Consider the following 24,545-nt stretch of genomic DNA (forward strand, 5'->3'; position numbering starts at 1 on the left):
CGCATATCTATCTATACGTTTCTCGCTGTTACTTCGTTAGGCATTTTTTAGGGAAATGAAGAACACGCGTAACCTGTAACTCGAACGAGACAGGATACGCACGGTATTTGTCTTTTCTACTCTTCCCTCTAGAGATGCTCGAGTTTTAGGCGGTACCGTTGCACGTACGTATAATCAGGCTGGAAGAAAGAAACGAAAAATAGACAAATGCTTGGACGTCGAATGAATATACAGTAAATGGTAGGTAGAAGAATAGTCGAGGAACGGCTGCAAGCATAACGTATACGAGGGATCAGCTACGTAAAGTTATCGGGGAGTTTAGCCGATTGTTGCAGTATCTATATCGTGGTGGGTGGGTGGATAGTGTTTCACTGGTCAGTGGTGGTATTGGTGGCGGCGGTCGCGACGGTCGCGACGGTCGCTACGACGCTGGTGGTGGTGGTGGTGGTGGCGGTGCTACTGCTGCTGCTGCTGCTGCTGCTGCTGCTGCTGCTGCTGCTGGTGCTGGTGCTGCTGCTGCTGGTGGTGTTGGTGGTGCTGCTGCTGGTGCTGCTGCTGCTGCTGCTAGCGGTGATGGTAAGGCGGTGGTGGTATCGGTATTGGTAGTGGTGGTGGATGCCCCTCAGTGTCCGGCGCGCCTCCGACAAGCGTGCCTCGGTCGTTATAGGGATCCTTTGGCGTTTCGTCGTTATCGTGGATGATACCGGCGAGCAAAGCAAAAGAGAGGAAAGAAAGGGAACGAGAAGTAAGAGAATACGAGAAAAGTAAAGGCCGATCGCTGCAGTTTGTCGATTAGTTAAAAAGAATTTTCGTTGATTCTCGCTGAAACGCGACCACCTTGCCTCGAATTTTCAATCTGATTGCATAGATCGAAAAGGATGTGCGCGAGGAATTTGACAATTTCAAAAGGACACGTCTGGAGCACGCTTCGGTCAGAATCGCAGCCGATTTTCCACGGACAATAAAGAGACATTAGGCAAGTGAAAGAGACAGGAGAAGACAACGGGTAGATCGCAAAGGACTCGATCCGGAGAACCGTTCGTCGATCATCGAAAGGCTTTCTATTTGAAAATCGGCTCAAATGCCGCTCGTTGTACGTGCTGTCGCTTCAAGCCTTTAAATGGTGCATCATTCCGAGGACCTTAGCCGTAGTGAAACCTTAGGTACGCATAGAAAGTGTCCGAGAAAGTCTAGAAGACCTTAGTGGGCGATTTTGAAAATTGACCGTCCGTTAGAAGAATATACGATCGTATCGTCGTATCGAGGGATTCGGGTCAACGATTTCGTGCCCCATGTAACAATCAGTCGAGTAGTCGAATAGTTGAAATCGGTCGTTGGAGAATCGGAAGAAAGGGAAGAAGAGAAAAATTAAGGTAGGGCTGTTGTAACACGCTAGTGAAGATAAAAAATAACTACACGTGTAAAAGAGTAAAAAGAAGATCCAGAAGAGGCTAGAGGAAAGGTCACGAGGTAGTAGAAGAAGAGGAAGAAAAAGAAGAAGAAGAAGAAGAAGAAGAAGAAGAAGGAGAAAAAAGGAAAAAGAGGAAAAGCAAGGGGACGAAAAATTAAAAAAAAAGATATTTAATTAGAGGCGCGTACCCGTGGACGTGCAATCGGTGGAAACGAAAGCGCGAATGGCCGAAAACGCGAGCAGGGTGTACCCGGTTACGGCGGTCCATCTTGCGGGTGAGATCGATCCTGAAACAGCGGCACCGGGTAGTTGGTAATGGGGGGTTTAGGCGAGAATGCCTTTTCCCTGTCGCCGTCGTCGTCGTCGTCGTCGTCATCGCCATCGTCGTCGTCACCGTCCCACTCGAATTTTACCTTCTCAACAGGTTCCTGTCGTGGTCGTCACGCCCTCTTATCTCTGTATCGTTGCTCGGAAACGAGGATTACTCCTCCTTGTACGGACACTGAGCATTTCGTTTATTCGGATCGTAATAGTAACAGTATCGCGATCGGTTTGGCGGTCGGCACCGTTTCTCATCCGACTCGTAGTACCGATAGGATTAGAAGCGAACGTGACCAAATCGGTGGTGGTGATCGCCGATCGAGAAAGTCGAAAGATACCTTGCTCGAACCGGAAGCGGATCGAGAAGGAGAGAGAAGAAAGATCAGAGGAAGGAGGAGGTGGTGGTGGGGGTGGAGGAGGTGACTCGCCGCCGAAATGCACCAGGTGTCGTACAGATCAGGACTCAATTCGAATGCAGGTCGAAACGAGAGGTTCTGGAAGAAGATCGAGTGCCGGGATCGGCGTTGCCGTGCTCATCAGCATGCTGCCGCTGGCAAAGACGCTGCTACCGCCACAACGTACGATCCATCGATCGCTTCGAGTCGATCGTGCCGAGATCAACGATCTCACCTACCCCCCTCTCGCATTTTATTCAGATACAGAGGATCCTTGCCACCTTCGAACGTCTTTCTTATAGGGTTGGCGCTCTGGTGTTTAACATTTTCGCCCGTACAACCGCGACAGAATCATCATCAAACATGTCCAGGTTGTCCGCATCAGCAACACCAGCAACACCACCAACAGCACAGAGAACATCAACAGGAACAAGACCAACAACAACATATACACGAGACGCACTATAGGGGCGGTGGTTCCGAAAGGAAGGACACCGTTACGCCTACTCCGGACGACCTAAGGTTGGAGGCTATCAAACACCAGATACTCACTAAACTCGGCCTTAGGGCACGACCGGATGTGAACAGAACTTTGGCCACCGTACCAAGGCACTTGGCTCTCGAAACTCTATACAGAGCCGAGGCTCAGTCCTCTCGTTATCCATCTTCCGATAGATCGAGGAACGATCGCGAGAACGTGTACTCCGCAGAGTTCCTTTACGGTGCCGACGAATACTCCTATAGGAATCTCGATCAACGAGTCGACAGCTCTACGAAAGACAACAACGCGAGGATCGCTTCTTCCTATCGAGGCTATGGCGAACACGAGGGCCAAGAACCGGAAGAGGAGATGGACGATTTCTACGCGAGAACCTCCGAGATCATCACGTTTGCCGAACCTGGTAAGTTTCCACCCTTCCATCAGTTTTGTCCTTCATCGCTCGATCCTTCGTCTTCTTATTGCCAGACATTCGTCCGTCGTCCGTTGTTTGTCGTCCGTCGTGGGTCGTTCGTCGCACAAGCTCTTGAAACGCGCACGCCTTCTTCAAGCTTACGAACCACACAGTTTTCCAAACGATAGTTGTCTTTCCTAATTTTCTGAATTACTTCGATCCAGTTAGATTTACGATATCACGCTGCGCTATTAGTATCGATTACGTTGTTCTAACGTCACACATCGATAAGAGCCAACAAATCGCTACTTACAATTAGTTCACGCGAATCTATATGGACAGTTTTATTCTCTTTGCTAGAGACGGTATCGATTCGACGATCATCGGCCGATGACGAAACGGAAATCGTTGAACGGATAGAAAGGCGTGGTTGGTACATAAAAATCGTTCGAAACTCTTACGTTTCTCGACCGACAAGCGGCTAAAAATGGTCCCACCGAATATCAAGGTTTGTTGTTAAAACAATTAATCGATCGTTCGGATATTTTTGCAATCTCTGCCAAATGTACAATTGCGCGAAACGTCTCGTAGCTTGGCACGCATGCAGCTACCTACAATTTTATTCCAACTTTGTACAAATAATCGCAACAGTGTTTCGTTACGGCGTGGATACAATTTTAATGTGGTTTATATAACACGCGTAATTAATCGCTATGTAAATGACCTAATGAATACAATGGCGTAGAAATACTTTTTGCAGTAAGAGCGTTCTGCGGTAAGTATTCGAGAATTTTCGTGAGCCGCTGTATTACCGTCGACGATTTAGTTTCCGTTCGATCGGACTTTTCGCGAACCACCACGTTGCAAATGGAATACGTGGTTCGTTCAGTCCACTTGGTCGATTGGCCTGTTGCCTGAATCGCGAGCAGATGAATCGCCAAAGAACAACAGGATTGCTGGGAATAATAGAAAAGAGAGAAAGAGAGTGCGAGTAGAGGGTGGGTTTAGGCGAAGAAAAGGAGAGGAAAAGAGGTACATATACGCAGAAAATGTCACGAACGACACCTTGATTCGCATGCATGCGTGGCCACACGGCTGAAGCCACGTGGCTCGTAGATATGGGTGTCGCGCCACGACAGTCTATAGTTCGTTCTGTAGTTCAGTAACTCTAAGTTTAACAATAAGGGTAATAGAGCTAGCCGGAGCTACAAGAAACACGTTGGCCAGCATTTACGACCGTGTCATTCCTATCGTATTCGTCGTGGTTAAATTAACGAATTCTTTCGGCGTATACAGTGGCACACGAATACGTGTCATAGGAAACTTTTACATATATGTGTGTTGTATAAAATATTTGACAAATATTTTATTGGCCCTGTGTAACGAGACACGGTTGTCGTCGTCGTATTGGTCAAATTTGAAGCTGATCTGAGAACGTACGTAAAAGTTACGAGACATTCGCTGCAAACACGTATTTGGTAGAAAAATGGTAAAATATCACTGGCTTCTATGTACGTTTACAGATTTCCTTCAAACTTCTCCGATATAATCGCGATAGTCTCGTTATAGTGCTGACGAAGTTGCAAAATGTTTCGTACGACACAGACGCTATATTGGTAAAAAGTTTCCACAGGATCTTCAATACTACACTGTCCTGTCTAGTAGCAGCTTCTTATTTTTCGAGATACGTTCAAACAAAGTTACGTTACACGGATAGTTATGAATTAGAACGAGTAACGATAAAGATGACAAAAGGAAAACGAGGAAAAACTTTAGTTTCCTACACTTTCGAAATCCGTACAATTCAGTTAAACAGGGTAGAAATATAATGGGAAAAATTTATAGGACAAATCAAAAGAGACGATAGATATATCGTTCAATTCGTATTTAATATCAGGTGCACTAGTATTTACTAGTATAAACTAGTAGTTATAGACCTATAAGAATGCCATCTCGTAAAGAAAAAGTTGGTACACGTTTCAGAGTCAATGATTCGGTGATTTAAGGGGAATGATCGATCGGTTGGATCCGCCGAGACCACGTTACGATAGACGATCGTATTAATCGGCATTCGGTTGTTGCAAGCGCGTGTCAACCTTAAGGAATCCTTTCTGTTTGCCGAAACGAGAGCAAGATGGAAGTAAAAATGTTAGAGGATCGTAGCAGGATTAATTCGTCGTGGCGACAAACAGCGATAAGCATAAAACGAACGACTCTGATATTCCAAGACGGTCGTTTGGTTTGGTTGTTAGAGTACAGGGTGTTGGTGAATATTTCGCACGCGCGCAAATTCGTGGTCGTCGCCCTGGCGGCGCACATCGGTTGCTCGATAAGCGTGTTACAATACGACATGCGTAATACTTTAACGTTAATATTGCCGTCACTATACATAGCCGGTGAACACGTCATTCTTTTTGAAGAAACTAAAGAAACTATAAAGCACCATCGCCTCTTTCGTATCGATCTCTTCAGCAACGAGGGAGGGGGAGGGGCGCGGAGTAACTTTTCTTCCACATTTTTCCTTTTTGAGCCGCGTAACACGCCGAAATTCCTATAGTCCGTGGTATCACCTGACTCGGTGTACGAACATCGTTTACTAGCCAGATTTTCTTCGAATAAATCTCGTTCGCACACAGATAAGTGGGGCGACTTAGATGCCGGACAAATACGACCGGATGCTGGAGATCGAAGAATAGGAAACGACGAAACTCGGTCTCGATGAGGCGAAGCTTCGTGGAACGCGAAACGTGGAACGCCGCAAAAATCGCGTGCAAATTTCTTCTTCGTTCGTTACGAAAATGATCGAAATTGTTGGAAATAAATCGATCCGATCGATTCTCAACGCGTTGACTCGCTAGATTTTTTGAGACGATTGAAACAAGATACATTTTCGTGGACTTAAAAATTGCCGATAACTAGCGATAGAGTGGACAAGTATGGTACGATATTTTGTCGAAATTGAACGTTATGGTGTAACGTATAGGAAAGTATCGCGATTGCCAGCGTAAAAGATATAAAATACCAGTGGCGAAGAACGCGTTAGAGAAATTCGTCGAGGTGAAGAGGAACAGTTTATGGTGAGAATAGATATGAGAAAGCATTTGAACAATGTGAAGAATTTCAAGGACTCGAACAATTTCAAGAATTTCCAGGTTTACGAGTAAACGGGAGAACTTTGCGATTAATCTGCTACGTAGCAACCGGTTTACGTTTAAACGTTTACCTAACGAGAGAATCGAGCTTCGAATTTTATTTTACTAGATACGTTAAGTTAAATTAAAAATCGCGCGTGTATCGAGTGGTTGCTCGGGAAAAGTAACTACGTAGATAGCAACCGATGATTAATTTACTGATAACTCAAGGACGATGCTCTTTAAATAACACGGCTTATTTGTCATTTCGGAGCATCCAAGTGAACCAAAGTATCTTCTTAGTTTTTCTTCCTTCAACTAAAAATATTTAGTCGTTATTTCATGGCAGCATGCTATAATATCGATATCATTCAGAAGATAAGAAACGCGACAAGTTTCGCATATCTGAATATATAAACAACCGGTTGTTTGCTTGTAATTACTAAGTAAAATCTCAAAATGCTTTCCTTTATTCTTGCTGCATGCGCATCTCCCATCCTTCCTCAATTATTCCAACGTATATAGCCTGGTCATTATTTATCGAACGATATAACTGGCAGTAATTTTCGAAAGGAAACCGTCGTTCTTGACAGGGAATTGCACTGTCGTGTCTAAACGCAGTCGTCAGTTGCTTAATTAATAATTAGTTATACTGGAATATACATATGTATACTCGTGTTACCGTAGACGGGAGCCAAATTTCCGAATGTTCCTTCTCCGACGATTCTTCTCTTTTCCTCTTCGTTGAATCTTTTCTTGGGATCGTATTCGTTCCGTGGAAAGTTTTCTATGTTGAGCAACTTTCTGATTATTCGAACCTCTCGACACAAGAACACGGTCTAATTGATTTTCTGTCTAAACCATCTGCCTTTACGTAAAGATGCGAGACATAGATTTTTTCAATCGCACAAGGCCTACCCAACTATGAAAATAATTTCTATTTATGTACGATCGTTTATGTATCCATTTAGCTACGAAAATAATTCCTATTTATGTACGATCGTTCGGATTCGTTCGATCGATCCGATTATTCTGTTTCCATCGCTTAAAATGTTTTCCATTAACATCGAGATTCGTGTTTCTTTCTTCCTGTCCTTGTTTATTTAATGTTCATTAGCGTATCCTTTACATGTACATTGGTGCAAATTGAGTCGGAATATTTCGTCTTCTAACACTTTTATAGTTGTTCAGAAGCCGTAAGAATTTATTTCTTTGATATTGATCGACAATTTTCTATACGGTACACGTATTACGCGAATATTAATACCAATACCGAATAAAGTAAAATTTATTAGAGCTTTTCGATCGATGTAAGTAGATGTCCCGATAACGTTACAGCTACACACGACGATATATTTGTTTAAAAATCAATTATTAACTTGCATTATAGTAGTTGCGACACTTCGTGCATTTTAACAAGTTACGTATCGCATGCGAATGGTACCGCCTTTGCCAAGCTTCTACAATTTATCACTTGTTACTAGACTGCGGATATTTATGCAAGTTCATACCTTTACGGCAACAACTAAACGAGCGAGATTTGCTTCACCTGCTATATCTTACAACTAGTATTTTACTTTGAATATCTCGCGTATCTTTCGACATTATTCGCTTTCTTGCATATTTTTGTTTACAAACGCATAAAAGTCCGCAATCTACTTATTGTTCATATAGAAAAATGCTACGGGTGCCTTAAAACAATTACAAAAGGCAAGACACCCTTGCTGTAACCGAGAGATCGATTTACGAGTCGGAAACTTTTCTATCCCGATATAAAATCCTCCTCAGCGATTCTAGTGCTTTTTCTCGCTTTCCATTTTCAATTTACTAACGTTGTTAATTAATAAATTATTGTACAATTGGAGATTGCTAGCAAACCTCCGACTATTATCCAACCCGCTCGATTGTCCGAGTTGTCTCGTCCTTCGACCTGCTCGGATAAACCAAGTTCCGTCGAATTTTCCTAAAAACATTAGAAAATACGTCAAGGTTCGATCGTCGAATTTGTGAGTTGATTCAAGTTACTAAGATTTTCCACGTCGTAGAATCGACTCTATTAGGATGTCAGCCTCCAGGACGATAATCAAGTAACTTTATTTACGGACTGATCGAATTTCGGCAAATTCTTTCGCGAATTCCACTTATGGCGCCCGTACATTATTTTGAAAATACTCGTTCTGTCTGACTATTAATTCCTTGTATGGTTCGTCGAGCTGCAATTGCGTTCGGATGCAATTTCGTTTCAGTATTCGTGCAATCGGGTGTTTTCAGATTCTTGGTAAAATGTTTGCGCGACAAGAGCAAGGAAGAAGAGAGAGGACAAATGAAAAAATGTCGAGGAGCGTTCACAGTGGCAGATACGGTAGGTACCGCGATGCGTACCGCCATAATATGAAAGAAATGGCCACGACGAGCGCGATATCCGTTTCGCCGTTCCTTCAAATGTTCGTCATCGCCGAAAAAGATCTTATCGTAATAAATTTCCACTATAGGAGCAGGAGTTGGCATAATACGCGTTCGACGTTTGTTCTCTTTTAAAAGGACTTGGCGACGAGTCTGTTGAACGCGATTCTCTGTGAAAGCTCGGCCGGTCGCAGCCAGTAACTCGTGACACTAGTTCGCAATTTGTAACTCGTAACTCGTCGTAATTCGTTGTACGTACAAATCGTGACGAACGAAACGGAAATCCTTTTGCTTTTCACCTTCCCCTTCCTAGTCTTTCGATTGAATACGAACGGAGATGTTAAAATTATTGTTTCTCGTCGCTTCTCGCGAACGGCAATGCTTCGAAGGATTCAAGTCGAAATATCAGCCCGAAAACTATAACAGGCTTTTGGGCAGTAGATTCACCCTTTTTTTTTATAGAAAATAACGAGTCGCATGGATCAATAATACTTTTCCTAGTTTGGTAAAATAAAAGCTGCCATAACTGGATCGACCATCAAGACGATACAATCCTTTTAGTTTTATAATCAATAAAATTACAATTTCATCCCCCGACGTGACACATTTTCAAGATTTGGAAAATATAATGAATTTTTTTACAATAATAAGCTGAGAACCCTGTCCTATGGAAAATAGCAGTGGACCAACTTGCACCATTACGATCCTCAACCCTCCATATAGGGTTAAAAGCATTTTCGCTCGGCTCTTCCCCTTTTGTCGCTGGAAAATAAAATATTCGCCGCTCGTGGCAACGAGATCCAGTCTCTGGACGAGGCTCAAGCAGTATATTAGATCGGGAAATTACGATGTGTTTCACCGATACGCAATTTCACACGGCATGATACCGGCAATAGTTCAAAACGAATTATACGCGATGCGAACTTAAGAGCATTCGAGAATTGGGTAGATCTCGTTCGAATTTTATCGAATGTACAGCGTTGTATTAGACTCGTGTATTAAATATTTTCAAAATATCCAACTGCCTCACTGAAGCGAAGTAAAGTCGAGCGAGCGTTCCCTTCGCCACGATGATTTCAACTGTGAATCGGGCATTTCCAAGGAGAAAGCAATTTTAAAATCTACCCAAAACATAGCTTCTTTGCTAATAGTTTAGGTTCGTTGCATAGATCGCCATAGATCGCGCAACGATTACCTTCCTTATCGGATCGTCGATCGTTTCCCAGCGATGTTCGTCTAAGGTTATACCGTTGTATCTCTTTAATCGTCTGGAAGAAAGAAGGGAAAAAGCACGACAGAAAATTGTATCTGAGAAAGTCGTGCAGCGAAGTGGCGAGTTCGTTCAACCTGAGGGCAAATGCATGGACAAATTCTTCGAATAGGACACGCGTAGGTTAAAAGACACTGCGTTGCACGGGGTTCGTGCGAAAGGAAGAATAGGGAGATTTCTTCCTGGTTGCCTCCTTTTTCTTGCACGAGAAGAAAATGAGGATGAAAAGAAGAAGGAGGTAGAAAAGAGGTAGGAAGGAGGTGGTGGATGCTAGTGGCGGTCGGGCGACGTTGGTGCGGGATACGGGTAGAAACGTCGGAGCAGGGAGGCTGACGGGATGTTCAAAGTGGGATGGTACGGTTCGACATGCGTTGGAGTGGGACAGGGTCGAACTCATGGACGAACGAGCCGACGGATAGGACGGCTGGCGCCTGTAGTCAGATCGATGCACGTGGCTCCAGCTGGGCGCCGCTCTTCGTACATCTCCTACTACACCCCCTTTATTCCCTCTTGACTCTCCTCATCCTACCGCACTACACTCTCCGCTCTAGGATAGAAATCAAGGGTGTGCTTCTCCGTCTTCTATCCCGTTGCTTGCGTTGCTCGTGCTGTTTCTACCGTTGCTTCCTCCGCTTTCCTCCGACTTTATATCCCAACCCTATCTTTCCTCCCGTCTTCTCTCCATTCGTTTCATATTTATACTTAACGTTTCTTCTTCGTTTGCTTCTTTTTTCTTTTTCATTTGATCGATTCTCGACTACGATCTCTGACCTTTCCCATCGTTTTCTCTTCGATGGAATACAAAGATCGATTAAAAGTCATCGAGCTTTCCCCTTTACCCCGTGGCGATGTCCATGGGCGAACGATCGACGCGATTTTCATTCGAATTCGCGTTTCTCGTTCCGCGAGATGGAAACATCGTTGTTCATCTCCTTGGTGCACCGTATAATTTCAGTGACATTCGTCGATACAAAGAACGAATTGAACAGGCCGTTCAAAGACTCAAAGATCGAAACAATCTCGGTTGCGATAGCGTGGAACGAGCGCGGAATTCCCTTTTCCAAAACGCCTAGACGCGAACAGAATCCTTAATCATGCCCCTTAACAAAAGAGTACGAGTCGTCTAATTGTTCGCCGGACTTGGGATACTTTGCCTTGGGAAACGCCCCGTTTTCATCCCTCCATTGCCACCCTACCCCGTGCGCCACCCTCTACCCTTCTCCCGTCTCTCTCCTCCTCCTGCCTCCTTCTCCTTCAACCCCCTACCTCACAGCCCCTCTCTTCTCGTCTCGCCAACCCCTTGCCGCAATCGAATGCGTTTCATATTTTCCGCAGAGTCAATCGATCAACTTTACGACTTAAAGCGACTGGCTTTCCATTTTTGGAAATTAAACGTACAGGACATTGAGGCGCATCCAAAGCGAGAATCGCGATACGCGAATGCGAGGTACGAATTAAAGCTGCGTGGAATTCGATCCGATCGATCGGCATTCCGTGATTTTATCGATCACGGGGGCACGTCCAAGACTTTGAAATTTTTCGAGGAGCAAGGGAAACGTAGGAAACGCGTCGCATACACAGCGCACGTGTCGTACGAAACGTTTAGAAATTTCGCTACTTTCTCTCGCGAGACACGAGCACGTTATACCGATAAAGTTTGAAAGAAAACTGAAAACGCGCATATAGAAGCTACAAGGTACTTTGCCCAAGTCGAAAATATTTAAACAGTCAATTATCCGTTATATTTCAACAAACGTTGCAAATTCCAAAAAATTTCGTACGATACGAAAAACGCGTTACGTAAAAGGTTTCCGTGGTGAGCGGTCGGACACTTTGAAGATTCGAAATTTGGAGAACGAAGGGTATGCTCGGAGAACAGAACGCTGTGTAAGAATGCAATTTATCGAATGTAATTTATGACGTGAATTCACGACGGCTATGATAACATCACCGCGACAACGGATTACTTCGCGATGCGGATGGTAGTGAAACACGCGACAAGTATGATATAGACACGTTTTCCAGGAACATAACCTTCTGGACTGTTATCGTACAAACGAGCCAGTCCATTTCCTCTACACCGTGAATCAACCGTTTGTTTGTAACATCGACCGACATGCCTAAAACCTCGTTCAGATTAGTCAAATCACCTAAATTCAAGTAACTTGTGGTCACTTTACCAACGTGAATCTCTCATCTGCAGCGTTTTATTTTTGCCATTAGCGTGTACATTTTACCATCGTATTGCGTATTACAATCTTAGACTGAAATAGGAAAACGACGTTCGTTTTCTATAGATTAAAAAATCTAATCGATATTTGAATTATAGGAATGGAAGCTAAGTATTTATGCCGCCCGCTAAATTCTATACACGCAGCTATATCGTGTACATACTTTGGATAGGTAGATGCAAAAATGCACGGCACGCGCGTAATATGCAAAAGTTTCTGAACTATCCAGAGCGTAACTATCGTATTTAACGTGCGGAAGAAACGTCTGCTTACGTTACGTTTCTTTAGCCATTTTAGAAACTTTCGTACATCGTGCGGATCCGCTGTATTTTCGCCCCTTACGAATTTCTTCCATTTCCAGGTTTTTAGACAATTTTTGCGTTCGAACGCCGTGTTCGATCGAAAGCGTTCAAACTCGATTACGCGTCTGGCTCACAGGAAGTCTGATGTTCAGAGTCGTTCTCGCCGATGGAACCTGTCGATGAAAGAAAAACGCGGTGGATTCGAAACTCCGATGACGTTAAACGACATTCGCGTCGGTGACTGTGGAACATCGATCAGAAAAAAGTCGCAACGCTCGAAGCAAGATGAATCGGTAGCCGGTAGTCGTCACCTGCGAGCACGTGATTTCAATCGCGAGTCGCGAGGGTAGGTAGCGCGAACGAAGGAGCGAGCGAACGACCACGTGGCGACGATAGATCTGGATCAGGGTTACCAACCAGCTATATCTGACCCTCTTATTTGACCGACCGTATTACGGTCAATCGCCTCGGCCCTATATAAGATACGCGATATACCATGAGGTTGTGGACACGATATTATTGAGCAACGCATCGGTATCGTGTCGTTCCGTAATTAGATTCGCACCGAGGTCGACGGTGTTGGACTCTCGACCGTGGACGACAGAGAACGTGGTAGCGACAAAGTTACGTTGCATGCGATGTCGTTTCTCATAGTACCGCCGCGATTCCCATCATCCGTGAGTCGCGTCGTGTCTCGTCCTGTCGCCTGATCTCGCTCTATCTCACCCAGTCGTCTAATAAATTTCAACACTTCGTTTTTACACACGCAACGTAATAACCTTTTAACGTTACAATCATCGATCGGTCGACTTTTTGGTTTTGTCCTGCCTCTACATCCTCGATTCTATCTATTGGATTGGCAATATCACCTAATGACAAAATCCGCAGTCGCTTAGTTGCCAAGCTAACATTTCCTCGGATTTTCTTAGTTCCTTTTCTTTCGCGATTCCTATGTTTCTCTGTCCTTGCATTGCTTTCCTCTTGGACTGTTGTTACGGATGCGTGTTTCCACGCATTATCTTCGGATAGATGGAACGTTCCTATATCGTTTTCTTATTTCTACAAACCTGTCCCAAGTTTTACGCGTTCGTATTTTTATCGTTCTTTCGTAAGAAAAATTTTATTTGGATTACGTCGTGCAAATAGGGAAGAATACGCTTCTCGTTTGTTCGAGGTTCGCAGAAGCGATCGAGACTCTCGTTGACGCGGATACACGACCCTGCGTGCAAATAAAACTGGTAACATTACGATTTATTTCTTCGATTCTTCTTCGTCTATTTTCCAATGAAAATTCATGCGGTGAATTCGAACATTACGTCGATTGTCTCAGACTACGCCCCGCACTCTGACAGACTCATTCAGTTAGCAGTCCCCTAAATTTTCCTTGACTCGTTCAAAGTACCACGATACGGAGTTTTCTTTCGTCCTCTCTATTTCTTCTTTATTTACCCATCCATGTTTCCAGCCACGTTTATTAACATTTTGCCGATAAAAGAAATTCTTTCGATTCCCTCCTGCCCCATACACTTTCATGGTAGTTTTATCAACGCAGCTCGTATTCCTGTTCTTTCTTTTTTCCCCTGTTCCCATCTAATCCCAATGTTCGTAGGAAACCGCTCGCATTTTTATTTCTCTTACGTTAGTTTACATCGATTTAGCGATTCGACGCACCCCTACGATCCAACTACCTTTGCTCCTTATCTCTAGAACAGTTCTAGCGAATATTCTTCTCGGACAAGAACACTGACGTATCGAATCAACGGTTATCGGTTCATCTCGAAGAAATTCCCCTTGTTTCGACGACGAAGAAGAAAACTATTTCGATGTTTCATCAGGTTACTTTTAGCGATTGTTCCGTGAAATCTCGTTACATTTCTTCTAACATTCTTTATATTCCCCTGCTACTAGTGTACAACTTTTGTAGTTGATTTTTCATGTATTTCGATGAAATAATCCAGAAAGTCAAACGAGGTAATGGGCAGTGCGTCGAAGTGGGTAAATTGGGATCGAATTAACAACTTTGTTACCCTGTTTTTGGATCGATACTGTCAAAATTATATATATGTTTCATTTTTTTCCACCCCCTTTTGCTCGTCTTGCCTTTTCTCTCTCTCTCTCTCTCTCTCTCTCTCTCTGTCTCTGTCTCTCTCTGTTCTCTTTCTTGTTACAAAGTTAACTCCTACTCCTTGCCTCTATGTCTCCTCCCGTCTTCCCTTTTCTTCGCCTTTACTCAGTGTTCATTCGTAGCGATTTTCCTCTGCGTTACTATGCTGCGCGACGTCTTAAATGGACGACTTGGCGACGAAGAGACCCCTCTTTCCTTTAGTGACATGCTCCCACACCAAATTTACGGGCACATCCTCCCTTGATCGCGCTAACCTCGTTTACGAGCAGTCGCACAGCAGCGAAAGAAAAAGAACGAGACTTGGGGAGGAAACCGCGGAATCAAAAGATATTATTCCGTCATCTTCTTGCATAAGATGCTCCCGATGCTGCGAGCGATCTTTCACGATTTATCGTTTCATCACCCACGGACACGCGTAAATTTTTTATCGTGACATCTTAAATCTGATAAACGACAGGATTCTTACAATTAGCTTCACGTACGTATCAAAGGTATAGGTGAAAGGTGCAATGTATATATATTTTTCGTGATTTTAAGATCTTTGTGAACATAGCGATAGAAATGGGTTAAGATGATCAACATCTTCAATTTCTGCTCGATACAATTCAATTTTCGATACAATTCAAAATTACGCACATCGCAGGGAAATTAAGCTTAATGAGATGGCAAAGTTACTAAGCGATTCAAATTTTCTTAGAACCAACCGTTCATCCGATAGTAAGCCAAGACATAGGCATCGCTCTTTGTAATACGGCATAGCCCTATAACGCGTTTCGCCCAGTAAACATTATAATCGTGGATACTTTGAACATTTCGTATATTCTCGCATATTATGTACAAACTTTGTATCTTTACACTCGGATTTTCTAGGTTTCGATACGTAACTCGAGTCTCGGTATATCGATGGATCAATATATCGTACGTGCTTTTGTATCCATCTTCGAATCTTTTTATTTCTGATTTTGTATAGAGAGTCGAAAGCATTCGTCGTTATTACTGTTTAGAACGTGCGTATCGTGTTCATGCGATACCACCCAAGCGCTCTCGATCCAGCGAATGGCATCCTTAAATCTTGTCTACTCCAACGATCCACAAATCGTCTCGTGTCTACGCAAAGTAACGATTTCTTTACTCGGACCAATGGAAATTTCCAGCCTTTAGAATTTGCTTAAACGTTCCGCTCGATCGATCGAATAAAATCATTATAATTTGATATATTCGCATTCCTCTAATGAAAACGTACATTACGAAATATAAGCAAGCGTGCGGATATTTGCGAGCGGCGATGCATATTCGCGCAACCTAATCGTAACTCCACAATTTCCCAATTTTTCCAACTTTTTCGCAACGCTGCGATCGAAAGATGAATACGCGTTTTCTATAACGAGGCATCGGTTTCGAGGCAAATATCAACTCGGCGTTGCACCATCGACCGAGCGATATTCGTACGCAGGGTTGCCCATACGAAAAAGATGCGAGTTATCAAAGCGAGAAAATGGGAATGGAGATTCAGTGGTGTGTCGCATTGCGGCGCAGCGGCAAAAGTACCCGATGCACCGACCTCGAAAAGTGCGACACACGATGCACTCGAAACTCGAGCGAGGCCGGACGAAAGTCGTACAACGCCTCTCTCGATTCGTCAGTTCGCGCGCGCTTAACGGCTGTTACAAACGACGACGAATTCGTCGCCCTCCACGTCGACGAAAAAGATGACTCCTCGCTAACTCCCTACACGAATTAATACGTTCGATTCGATTAATCGGCAAACGATGATTTCGCTATGAATTTGTATCAAGCAACAAAACGCAAATATATGGAAATATTACTTATGGTTGGACATCAGAGGGAATCGAGAAGAAAATAAAGTATTCCTAATTCTATAATTATAAAACAAGAATAAATACCTTGTTTCTCGTCGTGTTAACCACGGCAAATAAGAATAGTACGTTCTTAGATGGCTTTGTATTATAGTTATGAGACGCGGTTGCATAAGAGGGTTAACTATTCTGCGTAAAGTTGCAGACTGAATCTTAAGATATTGAAACTTAGCTGTCTCAGACAACGTCTATCCTAACCCCTGGTTAATCTAATCGTAGTAACGTTACGCGGTGATTTCACGGTTTACAAACCGATTCCTAGAACACGCTCGTTCGACCGGAGAATAAAGAAAAATTATTTTCACCCTTATCGCGGATCGTGTCATCCGCTTAGCAAAGGAGGGGGACGAGAAGGAGCGAAAAGGAGGCCAAGATATCCTACGATATATACATACGAAACATGTAGCATTTATTTCGACGTCTTGTTCTACGAAATCGCGATCGTAGATACGAGAACCCGTGTACGCGTTCCGTTAAAATACTAAATTACTTCTGGTCGTTTATCTCTCATTGTCAGCGACGAATATCCTTTTTTTCCTTCTCTTCTACTAAAGATGCGAGTATCGGATCGAAAATCGGTCGTAATCCTTAACGAAATAACGACAGGAGCGTCAGTTTGCAGTAGAAATCCCGGTGTCGACAAAGAATTGACGCCGCCGTGCCGTCTCATCGAAATAAGAGGACGCTCGGGAAACGACAATTGCTGGAAACCTTGTGGCGAGTCTGGCGATCCACGAGCCAAAATCTCCACTGGTCGTGGCACATGACGGACGATATTGATCGCGTAATAAAGATTTCCGTTTCATTTGCTTCGAACGAACGCGATCTATCCATTAACGATAGCATCGGATGCCGATAGCGAAAGAGACGCGCGATTTCGTACGATTTTCTAATAAAAAACAAATACTCGACTAATTATTAGACCGCGGATAATTATATCACGCAATGCACACAATTAAAGACAGCGAATTAAAGACTTTTTCTCCCGCGTTCGCTTCTCGACTACGAAAATTTCTCCTTTCCCTGCGTCTTTAAATTTCCCACGCGTCCATGAAACTGCACGATCCAGCAACGATCTAACTTAGAATACGAATATGAATATTCTACCTCTTCGTGTGCGTGACTGTACGCTTCTATATCGGTTGGTCCATACTTGAAGGGTTAAACGAGTAGAGCCAAAAGATCGGTAGGTTGAATATCTTCGTGGTTGGCGTCACGACGCTCTAGACTCTAGACCATAGACGTCGGGGGTAACGTTGAGGGTGTGGACGTCGTTGGCTCTAGTAGGGGAGTCTCCGATTGTGTCTATGTCGGTATCGGTGTCTACGTTGTTGTCGTTGGTGTTGGTCTGAGCGTCGGTGTCGATGTCGGTGTCGGTGTCGGTGTCGGTGTCGGTGTCGGTGTCGGCATCGGTGTCGGTGTCGGTGTCGGTGTCGGTGTCGGCGTCGGTGTCGGTGTCGGTGTCGGTGTCGGTGTCGGTGTCGGTGTCGGTGTCGACGGTGTCAGTGTCGGTGGTGCCTACAGGCTGGCTGCACAAGGGTAGGAAAGAAAAGGAAATAACGGGACAGTGAGCGGAGAGAGGAGGGTAAGGAACGAAATGAAAGGGGTGAAGTGGCGAAAGAGAGAAGAAGCGCGGGTTGCGGGGAATGGAAGGCGGAAGACAGACGGGTGGCAGACACCCCATGCTTATCCTCGTCCCTCCAACGGCACTCGGTCCGTGACTCACTAAACCGTTAAGGGATAAAGCCGCGCTGCTTTCACAGTATGCGCACACACCCACACCGATATTTGCAGATCCGCGTGTGTTAACCTGCGCCCGTGTCTACGCGTGCACTGCTCGATAGCTTCGATGTATCTCTCGTTACGCTTGTACACGAACAACCTTCTCTCGCCTCTTATATTTCATCGCACTCTCCTATGTATATGCGAATCCCTGTGTCTCCCGCCAACACACTGCTCCTGGCACACGAGCTTCCAACCGCCGAGTGCATTACACTTTCTCTCTCCTTATCCCTGCATCTCGCGTTCTTTTTCTCTATATGTATACATATATATATATATATATATATTACATATATTCGTTTTGGTTCTTGCTATTAGACAGTTTTTGTAGTATAACGAGCGGTTATATACGAGCGAGATTACGCTCGAACGATAAAACGATTCACCTCTGAAAAAGAAATTCATCTTGATTGTAATCCTCGTTACGTCTGTCGGATTTCGTCACGAGTCCTTCTTAGTCGCTACCGATATTCTCTCGTTTCAATTTCACGCTATCGCGTCGCGTTGTTGGAACGAAAAATTCAAATAGACATAAAAATTGGCGTGGTCTTTTATTTCGCTCGATGACTCTTTTTAACGAAACGAATGCTTCTTGTTCGCAGGACGTACGCTGAACGGACAGCCGTTATTGGAATTTCCAATGTCCAGTGGAGAACCCGCGTTGGAGCCACTGAGGATCAAAAGAGCAACCCTTTGGACCAGAGTGGAATTCAGGCACGCCCACCATTATCAACATCATCGTCAGAGTCAAACGAACCAAAGAAATATTACTCTCTGGGTATTTAGAGTACGCTGCGGCAACACGACGCACTTGCGTGGAAAGGTAATCTTAACCGGTCGATTATTTAGATTCGCTTGGATGTTCTTGTTGCATATATGTAACGCGTCGAGTAATTAACTTTCATACTTTTCCCTTTATAATCGCGTGTTTTTCGCTACTGAATATTCCGAATGCGCACGTTTATACAGAGCGTTTCAGAAAGCCCTTTTTCTTACTTGTCTCGACGAGTGCCACGTGTCAGTTGCTCTTCGTCGCATCTAGAATTTTCGTGCGATAATTATACGTACGATAGCGATAAGAAAAAGGACGCCCGACCACTTTCGTTCGACTTATATAAATGTAATCGCGTTAAAACGTACTGCGATCTTAAGTCGTCTTACCAATCGTTCGTCCAATATTAGCGACTACGGTTGACGGGTTTCAGCCGATCGGGAAGCTTCGAGTAATGCCGAGTAGGGTGAAAAATAAAATAATTCGCGGTCGTTCTCCTTCCCTGATGAAAAACGGATAAATGGATATACGCGTGGTTTCGTAGGAGCTAGGTCAATACTTGGAGATGGTCACGTCGCTGGGAGTAAACGTTGGACAACTGGGTTGGCTCAAGTTCGACGTCACCAAGGTTGTGAACAGTTGGTACACGACGAGTCGGGATACCGCCAGAGATAAATTAACGTTGCTCGTCGACTGTACCGGATGCGGTTCGCACGTCTACGTATCGACCTTTGACGGACATTCCCCGCACGTAATCGAGTCATCTTTAAACGCAAAAGGTATCCAACTATCCTGACTTTTTCTTTTCCCAACAGATGCTCGACTTATTACGGAATATTTGTTTGAACGCGTAGAAATATCGTCAGCGCTGTAATCGGTCGATAATCGGTGATCGTTTCCTAAAATTTGAAGACACCGCGAAACTACAGAACAACACGTTCGAACGTGTAAGAGTTACAGGTTCCTAGCGACACTTTCAGCAGAAAATGAACAGTGTCTTAAACATACGTGCGATTAAACGTATTGAACGTAGGTTCCACTCAATATTACGGCTAATTAACACAACGAATAATTAACCGTTCGAACGCTTTGATGATCTTCTCGAAGCATATCTTTATATTTTTATATTCGTTTCAAATTTGCCTATTGCAAACGTGATAATCGTGTCTCGTGGCAATATTAGCGAATAATCAGAAAGTTACGAAAAACCACGTTTCGCAGGTACTCAAGATCCGGATAGGCCTTTCCTAGTCGTCCGCACGGATCCCGCGGCTGTGAAACGTGTTAGAAGGCGAGCGATCGAGTGCAGCGGTGCTATAAAGGGTCAATGCTGCAAGCAAAGGTTCTACGTAAACTTTTCTCAACTCGGCTGGGACGACTGGATAATCGCTCCTCAAGGGTAAGGACGATAACGAAATAGTATCGTAAAACTCTGAAGCGCGATCCTCTTGCGACGTAAGGTGAGCTAAAGTTATTCGAGTCGTCAACTTAAAATACAATCTTCGATTTTGCGACATCGATAGAGCGATCGAAATCGTCGTAGGCTACGAAGCGGATTTTTACGCGTTTATTTAACAACGCGATAACACGCAAAGTGTACGTAATATGCAAAAATACGGACGATATCGATAGCGTGGTATCTGTTATTCGGTGATTTCTCAGTGGTTCGGTGAAATTCCTAGATTCTGTTTGTCAACTTAGGTTCAGAAAAGTACGAGTTTGCAGTGCTGTGTATAGTTTCACCCAGTCGAAGGAACAAACGAGGTGTTGCATTATTGACACAACGTTGTCGGGGTGGATGGTTGTTTTGCCGATCGGATTGTTATCGAGTTAGCGTACGCAGACACGAGTGGAGTGGGGTTTACGCGTTGTACGATAGCACGAGACGGTACTTTCGCGCACAGCCGTCGATCAGTAACTGCAAGTCATTCGTAGGGTATCCCGTGAAATCAGAGTGTCGCTTACAAGTGCAACGGCCCTAAACCCTTAACTTACCAGCAATTATTGCAAACAGAATTGTCTGGAGCTTAACAAAGTTTGCCGCTCTGCGGGAACACGCACGCACAGGAAACAGAAATTCGATATCTGCTTCAAATTTTCCCGAATTAAATACAATTTCTATTTTACCGTATAATACAATTCTATTTTACCGTAAATATAGATATCTTTGAACTGTATATATCGACGAAAACTCTGCCAGATTAATCCTTCGCGTAAATATTCGTCAACCCGAACTTGCTTCGACCAAACTGGTAACAATGCCGATCGCAGACAGAGAATTTCTCTAGTTACACGAACTGACGGACGTTGGTCCAAGTTGGTATCGTCGCTTTGAAAAACTTGCTTGTGAAAATTATGGAAACTACCTGGAGTAACGTAAACGGATTATTCGATCTGCGTAGGTACTACGCGAATTACTGCAGGGGAGACTGCGCGGCCGGACACAGAACACCGGACACCTTCCTCAATTACTACACCCATGTGATCGAGGAATACCGAAAGATGGATCGACTGGCTGGCATGCAGCCCTGCTGCGCTCCCCTCAAGTTCTCGCCGATGTCGTTGATCTACTACGGTCCTGACTCCAACATCATCAAGAGAGATCTACCAAAGATGGTAGTGGACGAATGCGGCTGCCCTTAAACGTTCGTCTTCTACTCCATACATAGCTCCTTCTATGCTCTCCCTTCGCGCTCCCTTTACGCTCCCTTTACGCTCCCTTTATAATCCCTCCGTGTATGCTGTTCGTACGCAGCCTGTACGCGGACTCTAAGTCCATTCGAAGAGGCTAGTGCGTCCACTGAAACGGCCTTTTCGAGATTTTCAGCGAGGTACGGTATACATATTTATACGCGTCGGATCTTCGTCCGGCGTTCCTTCGATATCGTCAAATTTCATAACGCTTTGGCCGCAGAATTCGTGGCTGTTGATCGCGACGAGGCCGTTTAGTAGGTCGTGGTCGTCACCAGCGTGTTACTTCAATTTTCCATTCGCTCTGTATATACGTAGTTCGTGGCGGAATGTAACGAAGTTGTTCGTTGGAAAGCAAACTAGACGCGTTTCGACTTTGCTCGCGATCCGACAGGCTTCTTACTTCTTAGATAAACTGGCTCCGATTGGATGGTAAATGGACGATCGGATCGCGCGTTCTCGCTCGTTGGTGGTTCGGTCGCGACACCCAACGAATCGCCGGATTCGCAATCGCGATCTGAAGGCGTTCAGGGTAGAACGGGGCAAAGAAGAAACGCGGATTCAGCCGTTAACGTGAACGTTTTCTAATAAAACTTGTAGCTAAATTACTTGCTCGTTTATTAATAAGAGCTGGCTGAGAGTAAATAGAAACGGACATGAAGCGAGTGTGTGCGTGTGAGAGGAAGACCGAGAGCCAGAGCGCGTGAGGAAACGTGTGAAAGGAAGGAAACGTGAAAGTAACGCGAACGTAACTGGATGAAAAAAAGAGTGGAAATAGGAGCACGAATAAAGGAGAAACGAATAAAGGAAAGAACGGTCGGTTGGTTTTGACCGACAACCACCGTTCAACAAGAATTACGTTCGTTTCGTTTCCACGCCACGTTATTAATGATTGCTCGTGGCAAAGAGCACGGGATTCAAAGGGAGTTTGGAGAGGAAAGAAGCTACGCGAAACGAACTTCTTGCTAGGAGCTTAGTCTTTTCGTACTAGTTGCGCGATTAAGAGGAAAACGAAGGGAAAGGAACTAATGAAAGTAAAAATGAGTGATTCCAATTTTAGGGTTTATGTATTACGTATGTATATTATATATACATACAGACACTCGAGGTGATTTAACCGAGTATAAATATTTAAATACGAGCGTAAAGTTTAAGTGTAAACTATAAAGAAAAAAAAGAAACTCAATCTGATTGCCTTGTTTTTTATGCGAAACGTTTGAAAGTATCGAAGAAAACGACTTAAATTGAAAAAAAAAAGCAAAAAATATTATAAAATGCATGCGTACATGATAGATTTATATGTATATGTATCTACATGTGCATATATGTATAAATGAAATATAGATACATACACACGAGGGACGATAATAGGAAAAAGAAAAAAAAAAGACGCAAAATATTCGATGTAGCAGGGATGGGAGGGTGGGAATTTTTGGGAAGGGTGCGGGTGGGGCGGGGTGGGTGGTCTTAAGTGCAAAACGGATTAACGAAAATCACAATATAATTCTTATTTATTAACTAACTTAATCAACAATATTTCCATAATAACAGCCGATAGGATGAATCGTTGAAAACGTCACAACGGTGTTGTAAGATAAACATTTTTCTTAACTCAAAGTTATAAAACAACTTTATAAAAGTTCCAGTCTCTTATAAATACAACCTGCCAATTTCACAAGGGTATTAGAAAAGAAAGACTCGCGCGCGAATTTCGCGCGTGCACACTGTGCACGTTCGTAACGCACATGTTCTAGGCAGTAACTATACCTAACAAAGTACACGTAACAATTATTCGGTTCATCAAAAGACAAAGTCTCTCCTAAAGGGTTTTCTCCGGATTTTTTACATGCGTACTATCTGTGTTCTTATCGGCGAGAAGAGTTCCAAAATTGCATTAGATCATCGTCAATCGGATAAACGTTCGACGAAGCGACGTGGAAGGAAGAAGAAAAAAGAGAAAAAGAAGAAAATACGGATAAACAATTACACGTACGAATAATTGTACATACGTATGTAGCAATCGCATTGCCAGTTACACGAGAAGGCGCGAGACTCTTTCCAATGATAATTAGTCGAAGGAGATTGACTCGATAGGACGATAGATACGCAATGACAAGTTGAAGAGGCGTGTAAATTACAAGTAATAACGAACAATACAAAATGACAATAATTAATCGATGGTCTCGAAGAAGATCGCGAACAATGGAACAACAGTTTTTCCTTTTCGTTGTTAGACAAACTAGTAAACGTTCGTCTATAATCTTAGTTTCCTTAGATTTTTCATAAAACTCGTGTCGAACGAAACACGGTACTGATATCGTTATAGAAAACGGCGCGTCGTGTGTAAAGAAAGATTGAACGACACGCGCCGCGCGATGTCCAAACGATATAGAAAAAAGTTAAAAATTAATTAACGAGCATACGGTAACTTTTAACACGAAAGATGTACGTATATTGAATTATTCGTGGGACAGTTGATTGACCCACGCAGCCTTACTGGGCCTTATTAAAATATGTATCTTTGCATCATTACTAAAAGTCTATGTACTAATTTAACGATAAAGCATTAATATTTAAACGAACAAAACGATTACAAGATTGAGAGAGAGTGTGTGGGTGCGTGTGTGTATGTGTGTGTGAGAGAGAGAGAGTGAGAGAGAGGGAGGGAAAGAGAGAGAGAGAGCAAGTGACGAAGAAGAACGCGACGATACGAGGATGGAAGAAGTATAATAGCGATGGGAGATAGGAGAGAGAAAAGGAAAATGTAGCAATTGAGAGGGAATAGAGAAATATACACGCATACGCAAATCCACGTGAAAGTAATAAAATTATTCGTGTTGATTAGTTTGATTGGACTATACTAGCAATAACGAGGAGAGAAGAGAAAGAAAGACAATGTAAAATGTCATTCGAGAGGAAAGGGTAGAAAATTACGAAGAAA

The 24,545-nt window shown here is 43.7% G+C and overlaps 1 protein-coding gene across 1 annotated transcript; it reads left to right on the forward strand.

The window, feature by feature from the left end:
- Nucleotides 1-474: 474 nt before the first annotated feature.
- Nucleotides 475-23,017, forward strand: LOC100642715 (inhibin beta chain). Its single transcript, XM_048411662.1, has 5 exons — nucleotides 475-3,029; nucleotides 18,744-18,964; nucleotides 19,458-19,692; nucleotides 20,135-20,312; nucleotides 21,316-23,017. Exons 1-5 carry the CDS (start codon nucleotides 2,168-2,170, stop codon nucleotides 21,554-21,556), a joined length of 1,737 nt encoding a protein of 578 aa, XP_048267619.1. The 5' UTR covers nucleotides 475-2,167; the 3' UTR covers nucleotides 21,557-23,017.
- Nucleotides 23,018-24,545: the final 1,528 nt, after the last annotated feature.

This window comes from Bombus terrestris, chromosome 14, assembly GCF_910591885.1.
Source record: "Bombus terrestris chromosome 14, iyBomTerr1.2, whole genome shotgun sequence".
NCBI lineage: Eukaryota > Metazoa > Arthropoda > Insecta > Hymenoptera > Apidae > Bombus > Bombus terrestris.

Bases quoted from the DNA above. Each gene is read 5' to 3' on its own strand.
- LOC100642715 (XM_048411662.1), top strand. From the start codon at position 2,168: ATGCACCAGGTGTCGTACAGATCAGGACTCAATTCGAATGCAGGTCGA. The intron at 3,030-18,743 runs GTAAGTTTCCAC...TCTTGTTCGCAG, and splicing joins CATCACGTTTGCCGAACCTG to GACGTACGCTGAACGGACAG. The intron at 20,313-21,315 runs GTAAGGACGATA...CGATCTGCGTAG, and splicing joins TGGATAATCGCTCCTCAAGG to GTACTACGCGAATTACTGCA.